The 22,298-nt window shown below is 33.7% G+C and overlaps 1 protein-coding gene across 1 annotated transcript in view; it reads right to left on the bottom strand.

Moving 5' to 3' along the window:
• Positions 1 to 12,911: 12,911 nt before the first annotated feature.
• The window catches only part of LOC129218877 (homeobox protein MSX-2-like), a 116,117-nt gene continuing 106,730 nt past the window's right edge, over positions 12,912 to 22,298 (bottom strand). The window contains exons 3-4 of the mRNA XM_054853198.1: positions 15,531 to 15,721; positions 12,912 to 13,160 (exon numbers count right to left, since the gene is read on the bottom strand). Coding sequence (XP_054709173.1) covers positions 12,912 to 13,160; positions 15,531 to 15,721 — 440 coding nt within the window. The remainder of the gene's footprint in view (positions 13,161 to 15,530; positions 15,722 to 22,298) is intronic.

Raw genomic sequence — 22,298 nt, 5'->3', positions numbered from 1 at the left:
TTTCCGGAGTCGAAGTCAGAGTCGAGACCGGAGTCTGTCATATCCCCTCCGCAGTGGCGGATACACCCGGCGGGCAACCGGGCATTTGCCCGGTGGACCGGTCATGTTCGGGCCGATCAGTTGCCCTGTCTACATACAGTAAAATGTAAATACCACTAAGTAAATTCTCTAGCTTCAATTCCTCTTTACACGCATAGGCTCAAGCCCATGGATGGAGGGTGCAAGGCCGTTGCTAAGGGGGCCGTGGGGCTCCCAGTTTTTTAGAAATGGGGCCGCCAATTTCATTTTAGTAATGCAATAAAAAACAAAGACAAGGACAGTATTTAAAAGTTAAAATACTTTTGTCCATTTTTCAATTTCATCTATGAATTGCAATTCACATTTAATTTACTTATGAATGGCAATTCACAATTGTTATGAATTGTAGTGCATAACAATTGCAATAAAAGTGACAAAAAGTATTTTTTCATTAAAGCTTTAACAGAAAATGCAATCTTAAAACACAGTTTGGAGCATCCAAAATTCTGTATTATAAAGATTATTTAAGTAAAAACCTCCTAAATGTGCGTTTCTAACATTTTTTTTTTGCGAAATATAAAATATTCAGCTTCTCTCACTCAATATCCCTCGAAGGGTTCAAACTAACGGTTGAAGACCCTTCAGTTTAAAAATGATTATATATATTAAAAAAAAATGATTCCCAGGGGCCGCCGACACACCGACCTTTTCTACTTTCTACCTACTACCTACTACTTTTAGCTTTCCTTATTTTTTTTAATGAAGAATATCATCCTGAAAATCAGAGTATATAGAAAAGTACACAGGCCCCAGAAATATGGTTTACCTAGGAGAAAAATTAAAGTTTAGCGAGAGTGTTTGAAATTAATAGTTACACTAGTAGTTCTAAGTGTTTGAATGTAAAAATCATGTATGAATCGAAAACTGAAACAAAACTTTATCAAGAGGTGAAGAAAGGAATGATATTTAAAATAAAATAGAGTGAAAAAAAAGACCAAAGATCATTAAGGTTATTTAAGGTCATCAAAGCACCAGATCAGGTCAAGAAAAGTTTTTTTACTTGGGGCAGCAGATGGCTTGCATTCCAAGCAAATAAAAATACTAGGCTGTAAATTGAAAATTTTAGTATGGAAAATCTAGATGTAAATGGTTTTTAAGGAGAACAGTGTTTGAGGGTGTTTCATATTTTTTATCAATAAAATAACTAAAAGAAGATTGGGACGTAGCCAAGAGGTGGGGAAGAGAGGGATCCAAAAGAGCTTATATCTTCCTTTTTAGTCACCAAAGCTTGCCTAAAGTGCGTTTTTGAAACTTAGCTTTTTAAGGAATTCCTAGGAAAAACTCCCGAACCCCATTCCTTAGTTTAACGTCATTAAAGATGGCCTACCACAGCGTATTTGGGATTTCAGCTTCGAAAAACTTCGAGGAGTATATTTCCGCCACAATCGACCTAGAAACGTCCCCACCCCATCATTAAAGAGCGTCAGAAATCGGTGTCGAAAAAATTTCGGAGGCCCCTTAAGCATCTCCTTCCCATAATATCATAGAAGATCGTCTAAAATTACCTTTTTTGGGCTTCAAAAAAAAGTACGAAACCTCCCCTAATCCCCACTTTTCTCATAACATCATGACAGAAGATTTTTTCACCTATTCTCAAAAATTAAATTAAAACCTCAAATTTAAATCTAAACACCACACACCAAGCAATTTTTGTAACTGACCATAGTCTTTTCCCTATCGATCTACTTCGTTTCTCACTTTCAGATTCTGTATCATGTAAAAATTCATGTCATGGTGTCATGGACTCACAGGTTCACCAGACCTTTATATCTTCCATCATCCACTAACCTCATCTTTCCGCATTAAATATTACCCCTCTGATTTCTCTTTCCGAAGTTTCGATTGTTTACCGGGACTAGGTGAAAGCTCTCAATCCTCTCTTCTTAGTAACACTATGAAAGATAGTTTAAAACAGCATTTTCGAATATACAGTATCGAAAAATTTCAAAGAAAGCCCCCCCCCCTCCTTCCCCCTTCGTCATCATCAGTAAAGCACATCAGAAATGTCGTTTTTAATGCTTCAATTTCGAAAAAATTCCAAGCAGACCATCGCCATAACTCCTCCTAAAATCATCGAAGGTCGATGAAAGTTTCGTTTTTGGAACTTAACTTTTGAATAACTGTCGATGTCCTAGTTTTTATCAGAAAAAAAAAAAGCTTACAATTATACCTTTTTAAGATTTCAATTTCAAAAAAATTCTTGATGGATGTTGCTCGAATCTCTTCTTTCCCTAGCATTACCCAAAATCTTTTAAAACTGCGTTTTCAGAGCTAATATTTTGAAATTTTCTCCTACTTCATCTTCCTAACATGATTGAAGATAACATATAAATGCAAGTTCGGAGTTTCACTTCCAAAAAAATGCCGGAAGAGGACCCTCGAACCTCCGTTCTCCTTAACTTAACCTGAGATCATCTAAAACTGCATTTTTAGTACTACAATTTGAAAAATTTTCCGGGGGAGAGTTCCCAGGACCCCATATTTCTGACTCAATGTTAAACTTACAATTAAGTTTCTAATGTTAATATTTAATAACTTCCATACCCCTCGCCTCCCTAATAATCTCTCTATTCTGACTGAAGTAATGTTAGAAGAGATCATTACGGAAATAATCAATACAGCACCAGACACTTAAAAATACTTAAATAGATTAGTACAATCACCTTTTTTTTTTTTACAAACAATGGTTTAGCTTATCTTGTATCAATTGTTCACCATTAAAACACAGAAAAGAATTCCATCTGTTAAATTTTATTTAAAAGAAAGTATTTAATTTTTTTCAATAATTTCCTCATATTTAAGTGATATCGTTCCCCAATCATTTTTGTGAAAATGAGTATCTATAGGAACTATGGGGCCGCGACATCCCTTTATGCCAGGGCCGATTTCTTTAACCAATCCGCCACTGCCCCTCCGACTTTACAGCCCTGGAGAGCAGCTGAATGTAAAGTCGGTATTTTTATCTCGAGAGGTGGAATATCCCGTCCAAATTTACAAATTGGGGTTTCCTCGAGAAATAAAGGTTTGCTCTCGCATTTAGCAATCGAACTAGACATCCTCTTGATTACACCGTCATGTTATCATCGAAGTTTGAAGTTTGTCGCACCTAATGATTTTATAAGGTTTTCAATGGAATCAATAAATTAGGCAGCACGATTTGAAGAAAATGTTGAATCGAGTAAGAAACACGTCAAGAACTTTGGGATGCATTTAATTAACTTAAAAGCTTCATTTTCAAAAAAATTAGTGAAGGAAATTTGAAATGGGGGCGCCTTCTGTTGATAGAACTTAAAGCAGTGAGTTTTTTTCGATATTGGAATGGAATTTCTTCTTTGAAAATACATATCAACCACATTTCTGATAGCAGTCCGAGAAAATGTTTACATTTTTTTTTACTTTCCTTATTTTAAGTTTTGCGCTGTAAGTGAATACAGTATCTTAATCCCCCCCCCCCTCCTCTGTTTCATTAGTAAACCAATCTTTTTTTTTTCAATGCTATCAGAAAAGCTAGTTTACGCAAAGTTTTGTGTGTAGAAATAGTAAAACTAAACTTTTCACATCTTGTTTAAACAAACGAACAAGAGTATGTATTTCTTTTCGTGAAGAGCAAAAATAAAACTTTCGATCCATTGATTTTTATTAATTTTTCGTAGCGACATTTTAAACCAAAGAATACTTTAACTTTGCAGACGATATCTAAACCCTATTCAGATTGGATGTCAATCATGTTTTGATTTTAAAATGTCAATTTAAATATATATACTATTCAAGAGCAACAACTTATTTTCTAATAATATAAAATGCTAATGAAATATATAAACAATGTCCCTGTAAAACTTTATTATTGCATGGCTAAAGAAACCATATATTTTAGTGCCGCAAAATGCACAAAATTGGAAAAACATGGGAAAAGTTTTAGCAGTTTTTCCTTCTCTTTCTCCTTAAAACTTTCATGTGATGTATAACATACACAAAAATAAATATATTTGTCATATCTCTAATTGTAAGTCAGATGTTTATCTTTTCATAATCATTTGTAACATATATAATTCAAGAAATGCATGACCCCCTTGATCGTCATGCATGATTGCGTCATGTTTGTGCATACGCAATCATTAGAGCATTCGCCTTAGAGCAGGAATTAAAATGGAGGGAACAAGGTCCAATCATTGACTCAGCAAAAGCTAACCCAAGGACACCAAGTCACGTGACGCAACAACGACGAATGGTTGGCACGTTTTGAGTGAAACAAGCAAAAGAAACTCGATTTCTTCCAATGCTTTGTTTTTACACATGTCACGCGACTTGAGGTCTGAGTTTCATGAATGAGAGTCTTCACTCCCTCCATTTTATCTCTTCTCAATGGTTCTTTCAGTAGTTTTTTTGTCTTATGCATTTTAGAGAATTCTTGCAGACATCTTTTGGAATACTTTGATAAGAAAAATCCCCGGTCTTCTATCACTGATGCGTCCCTATCGGCTAGTGAGTCAATACAAATCAAATTTTATGAAAAATGAAACTGAATTCCCAACTGTTGATACAGTAGACTACCAATTATTCGCTGGCTGCCTTTCACACTTTCAAAAGAAAAAATGACGATGATTAACTGAATGTAAAAAGCTTCTTCTAGCTTAATTCTGTGAACCGTGAACAAGAACGCAGAGAGGGTTCAACTCTGACAATACGAAAGAAAATGCCTTCATTCAGACAGCCATTATATAAAATCTATTATTATTGAAACATACTTCTTTACTTTATATTTTTTAAAAATTTATTTCTAAAAAAAACCTTTAAGTTTCAGTGAATGAAACTTAAGTTATGTTATATCGCTTCCGACGTCATTTTCTGCTGATCCCTGAAAAGGTTATACTTTGCTCCTTCAATACCATCAGTTTTGTGATTCGTGTAGCTTAAAATTTATTACTTATGTGACGTGTTTTACAGATTACCTATGTATATAGAGTGGAAACCTGATTTTGTGTTGTTTTTCATACGTTATACCGCTTCCGACGTCCTTTTCTTCTGATCCCTGTAAAAGGCTATACTGTTGTTAAAATATTCCTGATTTTGCATTTCCCTTTTTCAGAAAGTTCGTTTAATACGTTTTTCTGCAAACAAATCAAAATAATTTTTCCTCTGCGAGACTCACACAAACTATTTCTCCTAATTTTTAAGATAAATTTGTTTTATAGCCGTTCGAGGGCGCTCTGGCATTCTTTTTGTTCTGTCTTATTGTCTGTGAGAGGGATTTCCTCTGATTCTCCAATCTTCCTTCATGACAATTGAAGACTGGATTGCTGACACTTTTCTTGAAAATTTTTCAGAAGTTGGTGACACATGTATCGTCCTACCAAATCACGAATTCCTTCAATATCAGATTTATAAACCGCTTTCGATTATAATGAGGGAGACGAAGAAGAAATAATCGAGAGTGTCCCCACAGCTGATCAAGTGATTCTAAGCATAGAAACTCTAAAACTATTTTTATATATAAATGCCGAATAAGAAGCAAATTTGCAAAAAAAAATTATTAGTATACAAATCGTGCTATATTTGAAATTGTTTCTAAAAACAAAAGGCAAGTAAAGATTACATTTTTTCCCACTACTTTATGGGATAAGACTCAATTTTTAAACAATATGTTTAAGTTTTGAACACGGCCCCAATTTTACGTTTTCCCGCTTAGAACGTTTTTCATCACTCGTCTGACAGAAAATAAAAAATCAGAATTCCACTGTCCCCGAGTCCTTTTGGGGAAAGAAACTGGTTAAACCACCAGACCGCATGAAACCAAATATAACTCTTTCCCATGTTCGCAAATCAATTTCCTAAGGGTGTAGCAAGATGTAGAGATTTTTTTTTTTTTTTTCAAGTTATTATTCGTAAGTTTTACTGCAGCTATCCTAATTTGTACGAAAATTTCCTTTTTAGACAAAATAAAAATTGTTTTACATTAGAATTATTTTTTGTCAATTTCATTCAGATATCCCTTTTTTTATGAAATTTTTTTTCCCCTTGTTCTTTGACTGTGTTACCTAGTGCGACTTTGGAGGTTAATTCTGCTTCTTTTCTTTTCTTTTTCTTTTTTTTTTTCGAAATCGTTATATGAAGGAAACTAAATAATGTAATAATGTTACGACACTAGTAATTATAATATTGACCGAGAAAGACAATAATAAAAGTTTATTTTACTGACAATATAGATCTAGAAGAGAAAACCTTACATTTTTTGTAAATCTTTCTTTCTTTTCTTTTTTTTTTTTTTCAAATTTTCTAGCGAAAGTGCAATAGCATTATTGCTATAAACTTCAAATGTTTTTTTTCTCTTTTTACAACGTTAATATTTTGAAGAATTTTTTCTCGTTTTTTTTAACAATATATTATTAATATTTATTTTTCTTTAAAATAATTTATCACTTAAAGCCAAATCAATACTTAAAGCATTAGTTCGACTGAAGTAGCTAATATTTTAATAAACAACTGCTCTTTCATATTCTCACTGGTATTTTTTCCTTTCTTCTCTTTCTTTTTTTGCCCTCTCTCTCTCTCTCTCTCTTTTTAAAATGATGTATTGAATTTGCTTCAAGTTCGTGGGGGAGAAAACGCGGATATTATTTGTAAATAAAAACGTAAATAGCGTAAACAATTATGTCTTGGTTAGCTCATTTAATTTTTTTTTTTTTTTTTTTTTTTTTGACATAAAGTTGTTTAGATCAAATAACTTCGAATGAAAGGTGGAACAGTTTGCTTACAACTAGAATATTTTGCAACAAATAAAACAAAGATATATTAGTCTACAACAATAAATTTTATTTGCTGAATATATTACGAATACACCTGGAAATAGGTTTTCAAAAGTGCAGCAAATCTGAAATTATGCTTTTTCTGCACATTGTGAGAGTTTTATAGGAACAGCATTGGTAGCCTGCGCACACTTTGGCTAGTTTAAATACAAAATACTTTCTTTAAACATGAGTTTCATGTGACAGAGTTTTTAAACAATTTGTATTGAAATGCTGAAATGAAATTTAACGTCTTGTACAGAACGTATTAGAATAAAAACCATTGAAAATCATTTATTTAAGTTTTATATAAAATAATTTTTATGCAAAAAGACAGAATTTTACCAGGATCTTACGTTTCTGTGTAATTATTCACAATAAATATAAAACGTAAAATCTCAAATGCAATAAATGCATTTTATGTTATTTATTTATTCTTGCATTATATCAGTTTATTAAAATCAGTACAATAAGTACGTATTGTTAAATGCATTGTAACGCAATTGGTATTGAAACACCAGGATAATATTGAATACAACTGAAATTAATTTACTGAAGCCCATTAAATAAATCTTTTTACTATATTACTGAGATATGATTCACAAAATAAACTTAATCAACTGAGAATAGTCAGACAGCAATGTTTGAAAATAAATGTAAAGTTTTGTTTTGCCCCAAAAAATGTTACCTAAAACAGTTCATGAACCTCAATCAGTTTGAGATGCATTTATACTACTAAAACATAATCTTCGAGTCTATCATCATTTTTTTTTTTTTTTTTTCAGATTTTACGCAAGCAATGTATTAATGCGTAATAATGCAATATATTTTTAAATCCTATTTTTCTGATGCATATTTTAATAAGCAGAAAAAACAATAAAGAATTCTACAAAAGGTGACTAATTTTCATTATGGTAATTTAGGACCATTGTTAAATTGCAATTATTACCGTTATATTGTTTTAAGATAACTCTGAGCAATGCCAGTTAACTTAGGGCCACTTCAAGTTTTTTGTACATTTCAGTTTAAAAAAAACTAGTAGGTAGTAGGCCCAGTGTTGAACTCTCTCGGATGCTATTTGTTTTAAAAAAGAAAAAAAGTTGGCAATATTGCAAACAGCTAATTGCATCTTCCTGAAATTATTTGAAAATTATTTTTGAAGTTGTTGAAACTGCTCTTCCAATATTATTATGTATTAATCGATACATTATTATAAATAATAGAAACCTTGTGATAGTATGAAGTACAGAGAAAGAGTTTTAAACAGTTAGAAATTTATTTTACTGCATTAAAACTGCACTACTTTTATTTAAAATATATTTTTCATCCCATTTCTGGCGTAGCTCAAAGTTACCCTAAATGACAGGAAAGCTTTCAGCCAAGCTAATAATTCATTTTAAATGCATTTTATAAGTATTTTTTCTACATTTTAGATAATATACTAATTTAAGGGCGTTTCTTCCGTTGTATACCAGCAAATTTAACTAAACTATTAAAACCTTTGTGTGTGTGTAACCCTATCTTGTCCGGGCTGTCACTGTCTACCAGATCAATACTGGTACCGTAGGATACATGACATCCAAGGAAAGCCATTCCATACTGTCACACCCTTCTGAACCTTAACGGGAAGGAGATATAAATTGATAAAAATATCATTAAAATCATCAGTTGTCACCCGCCGCAGGTGACGAACGGGGGTTGGTGAGCGAAGCGAGTAGGGGGTGGAGCCCCCAAGTATCACTATTTAAATATCAGTGTGGTATTTTAAATATAAGTGTGGTAGTAAAAAGATGTGGCTCAAAGTTACCCGGAAGGACTGCATCGAATATTTCACTTTCTAATAAAAATATGTTCATTGGTTCGTAAAATCATGCGTATATTGAGAAAATACTTCAACGAGGTTTTTAAATTTATTAGTTTTTTCGTACTTTCTTGTACAAAGGTTAAAAATAACACTTCACACTTTCAAGAATTATTGCCGCGCGAAATCCATTTCTGATGAAAAAGAAAAAAAAAAGTGTGTATCCGTTAAATTTTTGAGCAAGCATTGAAATACAACTGATGAAGAACCCGTGCAGATCTCTAAATATTTTCATATTGCTAGCTGAAAGAATAAAAACGCCAAGTCACAGTTCTTTTGACTACGACGTGGACAACGTGCGTGTTCATGTCAATATAGTAATTTTTTCACTCATTTGCGAGGAGGATTATGTTTTAGCTTCACAAGCTTTTAAATCACAAAAACATGTCATTTTCTTTTCATTCACAGATTTATATACAAATAGCTGACAGTCAGCTCATACTAATTTACAATGAATGGAGGCTAGAATTCACTGCTAAATGACTTTTCTCTCGTCGTAAAGCATATATTCAATTCGCTTAATTTCAGATATTGATTTAACTATATAAATTTGACCGATTTAATCTAAAATTACCAGCACCAAGTAAAATACCAAACAACTACAATTAAATTAAAATGTGTCGACTTGTTACATATTCATGTGATAACTACAACATTATTTTAAAATAACAGCAGGGAATTGCACAATATTGCTCAATCTATTTACACTAATTTTACAGATCACATTAACACAGATATTTTTACGCACATATTTGCACTTCGTACACGAAATTTTAAACTTTAGCTTTTAATATTGGTACATTCGATTATAAGGAACCCTTTTCTGTCCGAATATCAAGTATCAAGTTTCTAAAAAAATTTTTTGTACTTGGGAAAAATTATTTGTACGCCTTTCACAATATGTACTTATGAAAATCGTTATTTTTTAAATTCAAGAAAATGTTTTGGAATATTAATACTTTATATTGGGATACATACTGGCTCCTTATATTCGAATACAGGCGTCCTTCGTATAGCACGGTACTAGTACATCATAGTTTCAATATTACACGGAACAAAATTTGCGATTATTGCAACACGGATGCGATATTACATGGAATAAAAAATGTGTTCAATACTACACGGTTTGATAGAAGGCAATTTTCATTTTCATTTTTTTTTCTTTTCTTTTTTTTTTTTTTTTTTTTTGTTTTTGTTTTTTGTTTTAATTTACTGTTTAAAAAAACGTAACAAATAATATTAAGTTAAATTTGGCAGACGATAAATGAAAAAAAAAATGTTGCTACAGAAAAGTTATATTTATTTTATTTTATATATTGTATATATTTTCATTGTTGTTGCTCGGACTAACTTTATTGCTGCAGAAGATTTGTGATTTTCTACAGTTTTTTCTTTATGACGGTACGCGATTTGTCCTTCGTGAATGAAGTTAATAAATTTGTTTCCTGTTTCTTTTTTGATTATTTTATTTTCATGAAGTAAATAGCGTGTTTTTTATGTTTTATCGGAACTAAGTTTCATCCATCACAAAATTTTACCTTTTAAGGCTCGACCTCGATACAACACGCTACACATTGATTTTTTTACATTACTTCTAAGTTTCGTACTACACAGTTTCGATACAGCACGAAGCACAGTTATGATACAACACGGTACAGTTTCCCTGATTTATGTTATGTATATACATAAAATAAATAAAATAAAGATATAAATAAATAAATAAATAAATAAGTATCGAGTAACACAGTTTCGATATACTTAGCACTGTACGAATTAACCGTGTTACACGAGGGACACCTGTACATCATAATTGAAAGCCTGGGTTTAAAATACCGGGAATAAAGTGCAAATATATGCTTAAAATTGCCAAAGCCGTGCAAATGATTGATCAATATCCTTTACATGTAGAACCGAAATTATTTTAATGGTATTCTGATTTTATGAAACATTTCATGCTTTAAGAGCTTTTTTCAATAGATTTTAATATTAATCCATAACTTTATTTTCATAATAATCCATAAAGTGTTCTTAGTTTAAATGCTGTTAAAACATATAAAATTTTAACAATTACAATTATAGAAATATTTAAAATTTAGCACTAAATAAAGTGATTCAATTTTAAATTTTTTAATGCAATGCTTTTGAATTATTGCACCAGCCGAATAGCTGAGTAAAGCTATTCCGTTCGGCAATATTTCTATTAACATTGCAATGTTATATTCAGTTATAATAACATAGATTTTTTTTTTCAATGCGTTATAGAAGCCAACTATACAGTAGTTTATTGGTCAAAACTAAATAAAAGAGTTTTGATTTTTTCACTCATATTACGTGAAAAAAGAACGTAACACGTATGATGAGTTCATCATTAAATAGAACATTGCTTACTAGTGTCTAGAATAAGTATATTAAAAATTAGAGTCTTTAGAATGCATAATGAATAAATAGTTTCCAGTTCGATTGAAATCAAAATATTAAAATCTCATTAGTGTACTGCTGGTTTTACACCGACTGCAACAGCGACAAAATCTTTTGTTTCTCATCTTTTCCTCATTCCCTTTCCTTTATTTTCCACTATTAAAAATTAATTTTACCTCGATGCCCAGAATTTATTGATTGCACTATTTCGTAAGTCGGAACAGGCCGTCTTTGTTGCAAAGCGAGAGTAACAGACCACAGCAACAACAACGACGACTGCGTATTTCGTGTCTGTCAGTAGGGAGAAAAGGAGAGTTCTGCGACAGCAGGCGCAGCTGCATTATGCAATTCGGTTGCGCCTCCCAACTCTTCCTCCCGGTTGAGCCTGTGACCTTATGGCTGCGAATCAGTGTAATCTTCATAGAAGACTACTGGGGGTTAGTTTCGGTTTCGGAATATTTTTCCCGCGTTTTTTGGACTTTTTTTTTTCGGATTTATTTTTACATTACCATCATTAACTGAATTTCGATCCGTAATCTTTAATGTATTTTCCCGAAATGATAGTTTTTACTTTATTTTTCAAAGTTACACGACATCAATTTCAATCAAGCTTGATTCAATTTATTCCATTAATTAATTTAAATTAATGTATTTCAGGAGCTTTTTGACGTTTTTACCACATGAGAATTTAATGGAAGATAGTATATTTCATCCATGTCCATTTTCAAATCACTATATCTATCATAGTTTCTCAAAACACACAATTTCCGAATTTCACAACTGAACTAAGACATAGAAAAGATGTTTTTACAAAATTCAAGTAATTTTACACGTCACGTAATTTTTACCCTTTAATTTGAATATTCTAATTTTTTGACTCAATGTATATCTTCATCACTATAAACTTTTGGATTATTTTGTCTAAGATTATTTTTAATTGAGTATATTTGAAATGAAATGCACACTTTAAGGTCTAAGAAAGGTGGCACGTTTATTTAAATACCTAATTTAAACTTATATTTGGTTAGAATAAACTTTTTTCCAAAAAGTGGGAAGTATTCTATTATTTTAAATTTGGGTAGTATATAAATAAAAATCGCGCCAAAATATCTAAAACGAGTGAAAATACCACCGTAACCTTTCGCGGTAAAACGACAAAGTCCAAAAAACGCGGGAAAAATATTCCGAAACCGAAATTAAACCCCCGTAGTCTTCTACGAAGATTACACGGAGGCGCAGTCATGAGGTCACAGGCTCAACCGGGAGGTACAGTTGGGAGGCGCAACCGAATTGCATAATGCAGCCAGAACTCTCCTTTTCTCCCACTTCTGTCGCAGTTGGTGGAAAACCAACAATAGAATTGCCGTCGAAATAAAACGTTATATTTTATTAGAAAATTCTTACACTGCAATAAAAAATTGAGACACTCGTAATTGGCACTCCTTTACAGTTCATTGAAATACTGGAAATACAATCAATAACTCTAATTAATTAAGCGAATCGGAACAGAATAGTGATGCATAAATTTCGTTGAAATGTCCTCGAACATAAACTAATGATTAACGTTTCAAACTGCACTGAAGATCACTGCCTAGCCAATGTCAAATAGCCACGAAGCGCGTTTCCATCAGGTATGCTTTCGAAATGAAGCACAACCATGGAAAACGAAGTAAAATTTCAGGAACATAAGACGAGGTCCTAGGTACCAGAAGCAGACCTCATCCTTCCATCGAATCACCAGGAACTGTGGTTCTGGACTTGTGAAGTTCCAATCACTGAGGGCACACTGTCGACGGGGAGGAATAAATGGGATAAGGAGTCATTAAGGGACCTAAGAGGGGTCTTGTGATGGCTGTACCAAAGTGAGCTGGAACTCCATGCAGAAAGTGAGAGGCACCTGCAGCAGTCATCCCGAATCCAAAGGACGGGAGCAAGGGACGAGTAGCCATCCGGAGTTTCTCGATTTCAGCTTCTTTGAGGCGCTTTTCCTTGGCTCGCCGATTCTGGAACCAGATTTTTACCTTTAAGGAAAGAAAGAAACATTATTAGTTCCTCCCTCTCTCTCTATATATATATATTTATGTATGAGGTAGTGAGAAGCAAAGGAATGTAAGTGGCAAAATTAAAAATTTTGGAGATAACCAGCACAAATGGTAGGTGAACCTCTCCTCTGTCTTGGGGCAAAAGATAGTAGGGGAGACCGGGGTTAGTTGTTACACTGGGTAAGTTGTTACATTTAAATTAAAAATTAACCGCCAGTAGAAACTGACTTTCCTTGCAGTACATGATAGCACTCACCCATCTGCAATCCCTGACGGTCACTGAAGGGCTTGCAGTCAATAGTAGGGAGAGTGCTCAAGGAAAACGGTTTTTTGAGTCTGGAAGTAATTTTTCTTTTCGCTGTTATTTTTATATTTGTGACGAAGTCTGTGCAGATAACGGATTGATTTCTATACCACGTGAAAGCCTACATTTTCAGGTAAGTGCTAATATATTTGAAAGTTTTGTACAAATATATAATACCAGTAATATGTGCCAAGATTTAAAGTGGCGTCATTGGGGCAAGTTGTTACAGTTTTGTTGGTGTTAGTATTTATAAGTAACAACTTGCCCCATGCAAGTTTTAAGTTAATATGTTTTCTTTTTAAAGATGATATGGCGGGAGACTATAAAAACAAGACGGACAGGGGGAAAACACCAAAAGAAACATACCTGGAGGTGGGTAAAGAAGTAATGGCAGGTACATTACGAAAGGCAGCCAATCAATACGAAATAAATTTCATGACAATACAGAGATTCTGCAGTAAGATGAAAAATGGTGGTAAGTAGTATTTCTGATCTGTTTCATTGCATGAGTTAATTCATGTAAAATACTGTAGTTGGATGACGATAATAATAACTATAATAATAATAATAATAATAATTCTGATTTCTTTCACTCTTATGATTTAATATATTGTTAATATGTATGGTTGAATAAATAATAATAATAACAACGATGATAATAATAATAATAAGTAATGTATTATTCGAATGTAGGTCTTTCTCCAGCGCTGCAGACAGTGCAGAATTGACAAGTGAAGACGGTCCGCAGTCGGAAACCATAGGTCAGCGCCACTTTAACAGATACACCAGTAAAAAATGTCTGGGAAACAAAAATCTGTGAAAAGAAATAGTCTCTGACAGAGAAGAAATCAACAGACACAAAGACAAAAAATGTGCAAAAAGGTGCGTTCAAACAGTGCGTCCTTCAGATGAAGATGATGAAGACTGGTTCTGCATTAAGTGAGCTAAACCGTACTTAGAATTCAAAAAACAACTAAATGGCTTCAATATCGTAATTGTGACGAATGGGCACATGACCGATGTGCTCGGCATTTGCTTGCAATTCTGCCTCAGCTTCGGCCATATTCGCTTTAAGAGCTGTAACTTTGACCGTGTCCAAGTTCACTGTAAATTTCCCTGGTTTATTCCAGAAACCTGATTGTGTTTTATTGGGAAGGTTTTTGAGTTCTTCAGAAAGATTCCAGGTTTAATTTCAAGGTTACTGACTTTTGATGAGAAACGTTTCTGTTTTTTGTCAGGTATGTTACTAGCAGAAATTAGGCCCATTATTTTCCAGGAACATTTCAGACTTTTTTCTTTTTTTTTTAGTGTACAGTAGAACTTTGATTATCCGAAACTCCCGGAACTTTTTTTAAGCGAAGTCTATTTCTTTAAGTTTAATTAATTTATTTTGGTAAGCAAACAATATGACTTTAAGGTCGCTGGAGAAAGGTCATTCCTAATGAAGAAACCGAATTATATTCCATTTCTATCAGTTCTGTATTTTTCTCTCTTCCGGTAGTATATGTTTAAATCAATAAATAATGCTAGTCTTAAAAGAACTAATATGTTATTAAGTCAAAAACGATTAAAACTGAAAGTAAAGTATTGTTTCATTAAGCAGTTATTTATTTTGTAACCACTTTTTTTATAATTAAAGTACAAAAAAATTAAAGCTCAATGATAAAGCAAAGAAGATTATAAGTTTACAACATTGGGTTTTATTGTAAAAGTATACATATTTAATCGAGAGTTAAAGTTTAAAGTTTCTTAAGTTCCTCTTTTATCCGGAATTTTTCATTAACCGTAAGTGGTCCGGTCCCGATCACTTCCATTAATCTAGGTTCTACGGTAGTCTGCAAAAATTTTAATTAAAAGTGAGATCAAATTAAATACTCATATGACTACTTCAACTCTGATTGTAAGTTGAGGCTAAAACAATGCATTGAAGCATTGATTTCCGATTTAGTAGTTCACTCCTAAACTAAAACTAGGCAATGCTTTTAAATTTTCCCTTGTATCGCATAAAAGAGGATTTTTCAAACATTTTAAAGAAACATCATTACCTGCGTCTCTGTGAGATTCAAAGATGCAGAAAATTCCGCTCTTTCAGCTATGGATAAGTATTGCTTGGAGCGAAATTTTCTTTCGAGGGCCAACAGCTGCTGTGTTGTGAAGGGTGTGCGAGGTTTTCGGTTGCTTTTGTGTTTCCGTAGCTGGCACTTCATGGCAGGGAGTTTCGGAGGTTCCCCAGTTTCTGAAATGAATTGAAATTTGTCACTTATGTAAGACATTGATAAATCAAAATAAAATACGTTCATAAACCTGTATTATTCACTCAATTTCTATGGTGGACTTTCACAATGAGTTAGAAACTATTCACATCCGCCTTTTATCATTTTTTTTTATCAATTTTTTTCGTTGAACAAATTTTTGCATTTAATGAGTAACTTTAAATTGTTAAATTATTCACCCGAACGGAGATAATTTTTTTTATCAAACTTACAGAAACTTTTTTTACAGTACCTTGCCAAATTATACGAGATACCATTGATTGAAATATTCATTATTTTCCCTTTTTTATTTCATTTTCATTGGATCAAGTAATATTGGTTTTAAACAGACCCGGGCTAGCTCCTTCGGGGTTTGTGGGCTCGGTACTGGGAAGGGGCTCCTTGAGGAGTGGTCCATGCTCTCCCCCTCCCCCCGGATCATTTTTGAAAATTTTGTTCTCAGAAATTGCATTTTGCTTTGTTTTGGGACAAGGGAAGTAGGAAAACTATTGCTACAATAATTGCCGGATCTAGGAGGGAGTAAACTGGGGGGCAGAAAATTCCCCCTATCTCTCTGAGGATTTTTTTTTTTTCTTTTGCTGATTCTCGACACAAAATTTTCAAGAAAGAAGGGTAAGGGTGGCAGTTTAAGGTTTCTTCCCCGGCTCGGAAAAATCGTCGATCGGGCAGTGGGGTATTTTTATGTGTGAAATACATGTTTTCAAGTTTTGCTTGACCTACTCATTATCAAAACAAAATTTAATATAATTTTTACAATACCTAAATTGGATAGAACCTGGACAAAATGGTAATACTAAACTTAAAAATCTGGGCCGTAGCCTAGCTTTTGCTTCGGGGACGGTTTTACCAAATACATTTTTCGTGAAATATGTATAATCAATTAAATTTGATTTTGTTTATGCATTCTATTGATTTTTTTTACATCATCTTTTATATTTGATTAAAAGTGTATATATTTAATGAAGAAAAAAATACATCACTTTCTTGTACCCTATTAATCGATGTCATTTCGATAACTCATAAAAGTAGATGCGTTTTCGAAGAAGAGGGCGGCGGCGCCAAGATATGAGAGGGTGCGTTAACTGAGCTTTTGCTGCAGTTAACCTTAGTCTTTTTTCTTTTTTTACATTTTTATTCCGTATTTTTCTTAAATAGTTTTTAAAAAATTCTAAAGCATTAGATTTTATTCCTGTTCTTTATTTATTTATTTATTTATTTTTGTTATGGAGGAAAATAACATGTTCAATTAAAATCTATTATTATTAAGAACTAAGAGGTGAGAATACAGTCGGACCTCGATATAAGGTCACCCATCAGGACTTCTTGAAGCTGACCTTATAAGCGAGATGACCTTATAATAATTTCATATATATTTTTTAATGAATAAGCATGTATATACATCAATTCTTTGCCAAATTTAATACACTCAATTATATCAGTTAATTAGGTTGTTATATAAATTAACCGATTCAAATCACTTACAATTTTAGAATCAGGAACACATTTTTAAGTTACTTTGAAAAATTTTCATTTAGAATATAGCTGCAAACAAATATGACCAAGTAAAGTGCTGATTCACAACTAACGTTGTCCGTTTTTCACGAGATTGCGCTTGACTCCTCCCTCGTCCCGTGGTATCCGATGATTTCTCCATCAGTTTTCTTCTTTTTTTCCTTTTAAATCAAAAAAATAGTATTTTTTTTTCCTCAGAGACGATTTAATTTCTCCATTTTCCCAAAATAATTTCATTTCAAATTTCCTCCAATTTCTTTGAACTAATTTTCGTATTATTGGTAATGAAGTTACATTATGTAAATTTAGACACGAAATTAAAAAATAACAATAAATATGTTGGGTTGCCTTTGGTCAAAAGTTTAATTTAGAAGCACTTTTAATTTAAATTTATTTTTTAGCTATTATTAGCCATTTAATTCAAGACTTTGCTCTTTAGAAAAATTATAAGGTCATCTAAAAGTACTATGCTAAAGCAGAAAAGTATCAACACATGAAAAATGTAGCAACTTTGTACATATCTGCATTCAGTTTTACGCACTTTCTGAGTTATTTGTTTTAATTTTAATCTACACTTTCGTTTTACCTGTTTTAGTAAGGTTTTCAGAAAATTACATGAATTCATGGTTAATAAATGTATTCATCATTGTTTCTTTTTGAAGGTACATTCAAAGAAAAACATTTTTTTAAGTTTTTTTTTTTCAGCCGATTAATCTGCAAAATTTTGCCAATTATAAATAATGGGCAAAGTAGCCGATGAATCGGTATTGCCGATAAATCAGACTCATCCTTAGTATGAGGAACGTACACACTCAAAAATAAACAACCATTTACATATTTTCCCCTCAGAGCAACAATAGGACATCTCAGCCTAGAAATAACAGTAAGATATCCTACTGTTACTTTTAGGCGACGATATGTATAGATTTCCCTTGAAAGTTGTACTTAGGGCCGAAACATTTTTTGAGGAAAGGCGGGAAAGGAATATAGAAAGTAGATATGAGGGTGCATTTGTTTTCTCCCCTTCCCCTCCCCAGCAGGGACGGATTCAGAGGAGGGTCAAAGGGGCAGCTGGCCCCCCTGTGAAAAGGATTTTATTATGATTGTTATCAATCTTCAAGTTTTTAGATCCAAAAAATAGTACATGGAATCAATGTTAACCTACTTTTTGCTTCGTTCTGTAACATATTTCTTCTCTTCAGCGCGTCACAGTTCAAAGGATTGACTGGGTTCCTTTAAATGGGCCATAGCTATTTTCAGTTTCTTTAGTTCGTTTTCAAAAGCACATTCATCTCTATGAGCTTAACCATTGAAAGATTCTTGCGAGGGGGGATTTGAATAAAGGCAGACTGTTCCGCCGGCCCATCGGCACGCGGTCCGATGCGCCCTCAAGCCTGAACACATTTTTATGTTTTTTAAATTAAAAGAAACGCACACACACACACACCCACACACACATATATATTTCCTTATTTTTTTTTAATTATTATCATCACAAACCTGTGCGACTTCACTTCGCTTTTTTTTTTTTTTTTGCTCCCTTTGGAGGCCAAGGTTGGCGCCCTCCTGCGGGACTCAGTCCATCCCCTGATTTGAGTGGGTTTTAATCTCAATGGGGGGGGGGGGGGGTGAGAAGCTTTTTTACGCAGGAGGCATATCGCCGGCCAATGAAACTTGACCCTCTTACAAATACTTCTGGATCCGCCCCTGCTCCCCAGCTACCCCCTATGACTCCCTATTAGAAAAAAGAGAAAAGGTTTCAAACCTTCATAAACACGCTTTTCAAAAGAAAAAAAAAGAGGAAGAAGAAGGAAAGCTAAAACGTAGTATTAGAACATTTTTTCAGTTGTTAGAAAATTCAAATTTTATCTCAGATCAAAAGTGACGTAAAAAATGCTGAATAAAATCGAACTGACAGCTTGCTTAGTGCAAAAGCTGAAGTGAAGGAAATATTGTTGGTTTGTGAGATTTGTACTGATGAAAACAATATCGGAACGAGATCGTTGACCATCGAGAACATTTTCAAGTTCACATTTAGAAATGAGGAAACATTAATGTTTATAAAAGTACAGTAAAACCTGTTAAGTTGATCACCCTTGTAAGTTGACCACCTGTCTAAATTAACCGCTTTTTTCAGGCACGGAATTAGCCCTTATCATGTAAATCAACCTCTGTAAGTTGACCACCTGTTTAAGTTGACCACTAAAGTAGTGCACCGCAGGTGGTCAACTTACACAGGTTTCACTGTACTATGCCCTGTAAACAAATATGTATGTAACCTTGCAGTCGACAAAATGAAGTTAATATTAAGACCTGACAGGTTATGCGGGTATGTCTTTTAAATCACGCGTCTTCGATGCGGTAATTTATTAAAAGTATGCAAACAGGATGCGAATGACCCTTTACAAATAAAAAGGAAAATAATAATTATAAAAATATCTCTTCCGGTTTTGAACACTTTTAAACTTTAAACTCTTTCTATGTCATATATTTTTTGTGATAATAAGCGACATTGGTTCTATCCCTGGGATACGCAGAACTTGGATTTTCTGTTTTCCCTCCCAGACACCTTCTTCTGAACAGAAGTAGATATTTAATTTCCCCATTATTTGAAATTCCGATTTTTCTTCTTTTTTTTATTCCCCGTCACCAATACTTCATCAAAACCAATTGAAAATGAATCAGTTTTGCAGGAGTCAGTCGTGTAATCATGGGCGTCGCGGCCGGGGTGGTCCAAGGGGTCCGGACCCCCCCCAATATTTGAGGACCGGACCCCTCAATATTTGAAAATCGGACCCCATCGATAATTGTCAAGATGAAATTCATTATTTTGGGGAAATTATTTTTGCTTTGAAGATTTTAAACAGTTGCATAATACATAATTTACCATGTATAATTCATGTCAAATAAAACGAAATGAACATCGAAAAAAATGAACTAAAAAAAACAAAAACAAAATAGGTGATGTGTATAGTGAACGGAAAGTCGGAAAGTGAACTCCAATGACAAACCATTGCGCTGCTCTCTGCGCATACTAGCTTCAGTGGAGGATGCTAGAAAGGGGACACCTTCTCCCGAGTGCAATATGTCAACCATCCATAGTCGTTTCCGTAGCTTGAAAGTCATTCCAGAGTATTTATATTTGTTGCTATTTAAGGGGAAACAACGGGACAACTTTGAGATACTGAAACAAGATGGACAACCCCCCCCCCCCCTTCTTTTTTTACGACTCTGTGCTAATAAGTCAACAGAAGTCAGACCCGGGATCTGAGTTTCTGCCCCTATCTTTCTTATCTCGTTTCTCGGCTCTTCCAGGTTTCTGTTTCGAGTTTTGCAGTGTTCGTTTCTCCGATTCGATTAAATTTATAACGACCCCGATGTTACCCAAACAAAATGAGACACCAGACCTCTTTGGCGGTTTTTTGCAGCTGGCACCCTGCCCCTGGCCAAAGGATGCACAAAAATTTAGAAGACCACTTAGCTGGTCAAAGGTTAAGTTTGGGGTAGGAAGGGAAAGGACGTGTCATGTGTTTGACATTATTCAACACGTAGCTTCAAAGTACCTTACCGAAGCGCGGTTTCTCAAATGTGTTTGCGGCATCTCAAATTTGACCAAAAAAAAGCGTTACGTTACAAAAAAAAAAAAAAGAAAAGAAAAAATAGGAGGAGTCTAAAAATTAACGTGCAATTTCAAAAGCAAATCGTAAGCCAGCATAACGATGGATACTGTGATGTCACTTCCGGTAGAATAACGAAAAAAGAAACGCAAGATGATCAGAAAAAAAAAGAAAAAAAAAACAGAAATAAAAGGAGCTTCCCTATTGAGAAACGTTCCGACAAAAATAAAGATGATTTCATGTGGTCTTTTGGTCTCCTTGAGAGTAGGTGACCTGAAGAGCGCTCCTATATTGGTAAAAATACCTTTTTTTTTACATATTTGATTACGGCTATATGGAGAGGTGGCTTGAAATGGGAAAATGTAGCAATCCTTCTACATCAAATGAACCTGAGCAATTTTTAACTGCTGAATCATCATCAACATCCACGGAACCATCTTCAAAAAGTCAAAAGACCGTGATAGGTAATTACCATTCTGTTTAGTGTAATACATGTAGGAGCTCCCCGATTTTACACTATTCAGATGGGGTTACTTCTCGATTTTCCGAATGAAATTTTTAATTACCTACATCACTACATCTAATGAGAATATCTTTTTAATGCAATATTTCACAAAAAAACTACTCAAAATTTGAAGACTCGTCAGACAAAATTTTCTGGGAAATTAAAGTTTATGAAAGTTCACAGTGACCTATCGAGTAGCCCCTGAATGCCTGCTACAATCTAACCACGGATTGTATGGAATTTTCAAACGTCCAGACAAGACTAATCTATCTGAATGAGGGGGAAAAGTAAAAATTTGATGCCGGTATTCCGCTTATTTGAAGGAGACTCTGCCCCCCCCCCCCTTCTGCATCGCTAAAAAATAATAGATTCGTCCATTTCCGGCTGTAAAACGGATGTTTGTCTTTCCATACAATCCGTGGTCAGACAGTAATCAGGTATGCTTTACAGTCAATATTTTGACAATATGAGTCTTATCGGAGCTAATGCGTTCAACTTTTTTTTTTTTTAATGTTTCATCTTTTATAAATTTTAATGGATTAAATAATACCCCTTTTAGTTATTAAAGCTTAACAGAAAATTATCCATTAATAATCTTGCTTTACTAAACAAATTTTATTGAAATAACCATTTTAAAACTTATTGTCACGTGTCAGAAAAAAGCAGTTCATTTCTCTATCTCTTTCCCATCGTCCGCTGATCAGAATTCAATTATACACCAAATGCTGTTTGTTCTCTGCCAGTACTTTTCAATCTGTGGGGTGTCCCTCTCAAGGCAGGCCTGTCTATTAAAGAGGATCAAGAGGGGCACTTTCCCTGCTGACTTTGAGAAATCAGAAATTAATGTATTTACATGGGCATGGTTTTTGCTGTTTTTTGGTTTCATATGCATTGAGTGTATGGAGG

The sequence above is a fragment of the Uloborus diversus genome, chromosome 3 (genome assembly GCF_026930045.1).
Source record: "Uloborus diversus isolate 005 chromosome 3, Udiv.v.3.1, whole genome shotgun sequence".
NCBI classification, from domain to species: Eukaryota; Metazoa; Arthropoda; class Arachnida; order Araneae; family Uloboridae; genus Uloborus; species Uloborus diversus.
This window is presented reverse-complemented; position numbering and strand designations above follow the sequence as displayed.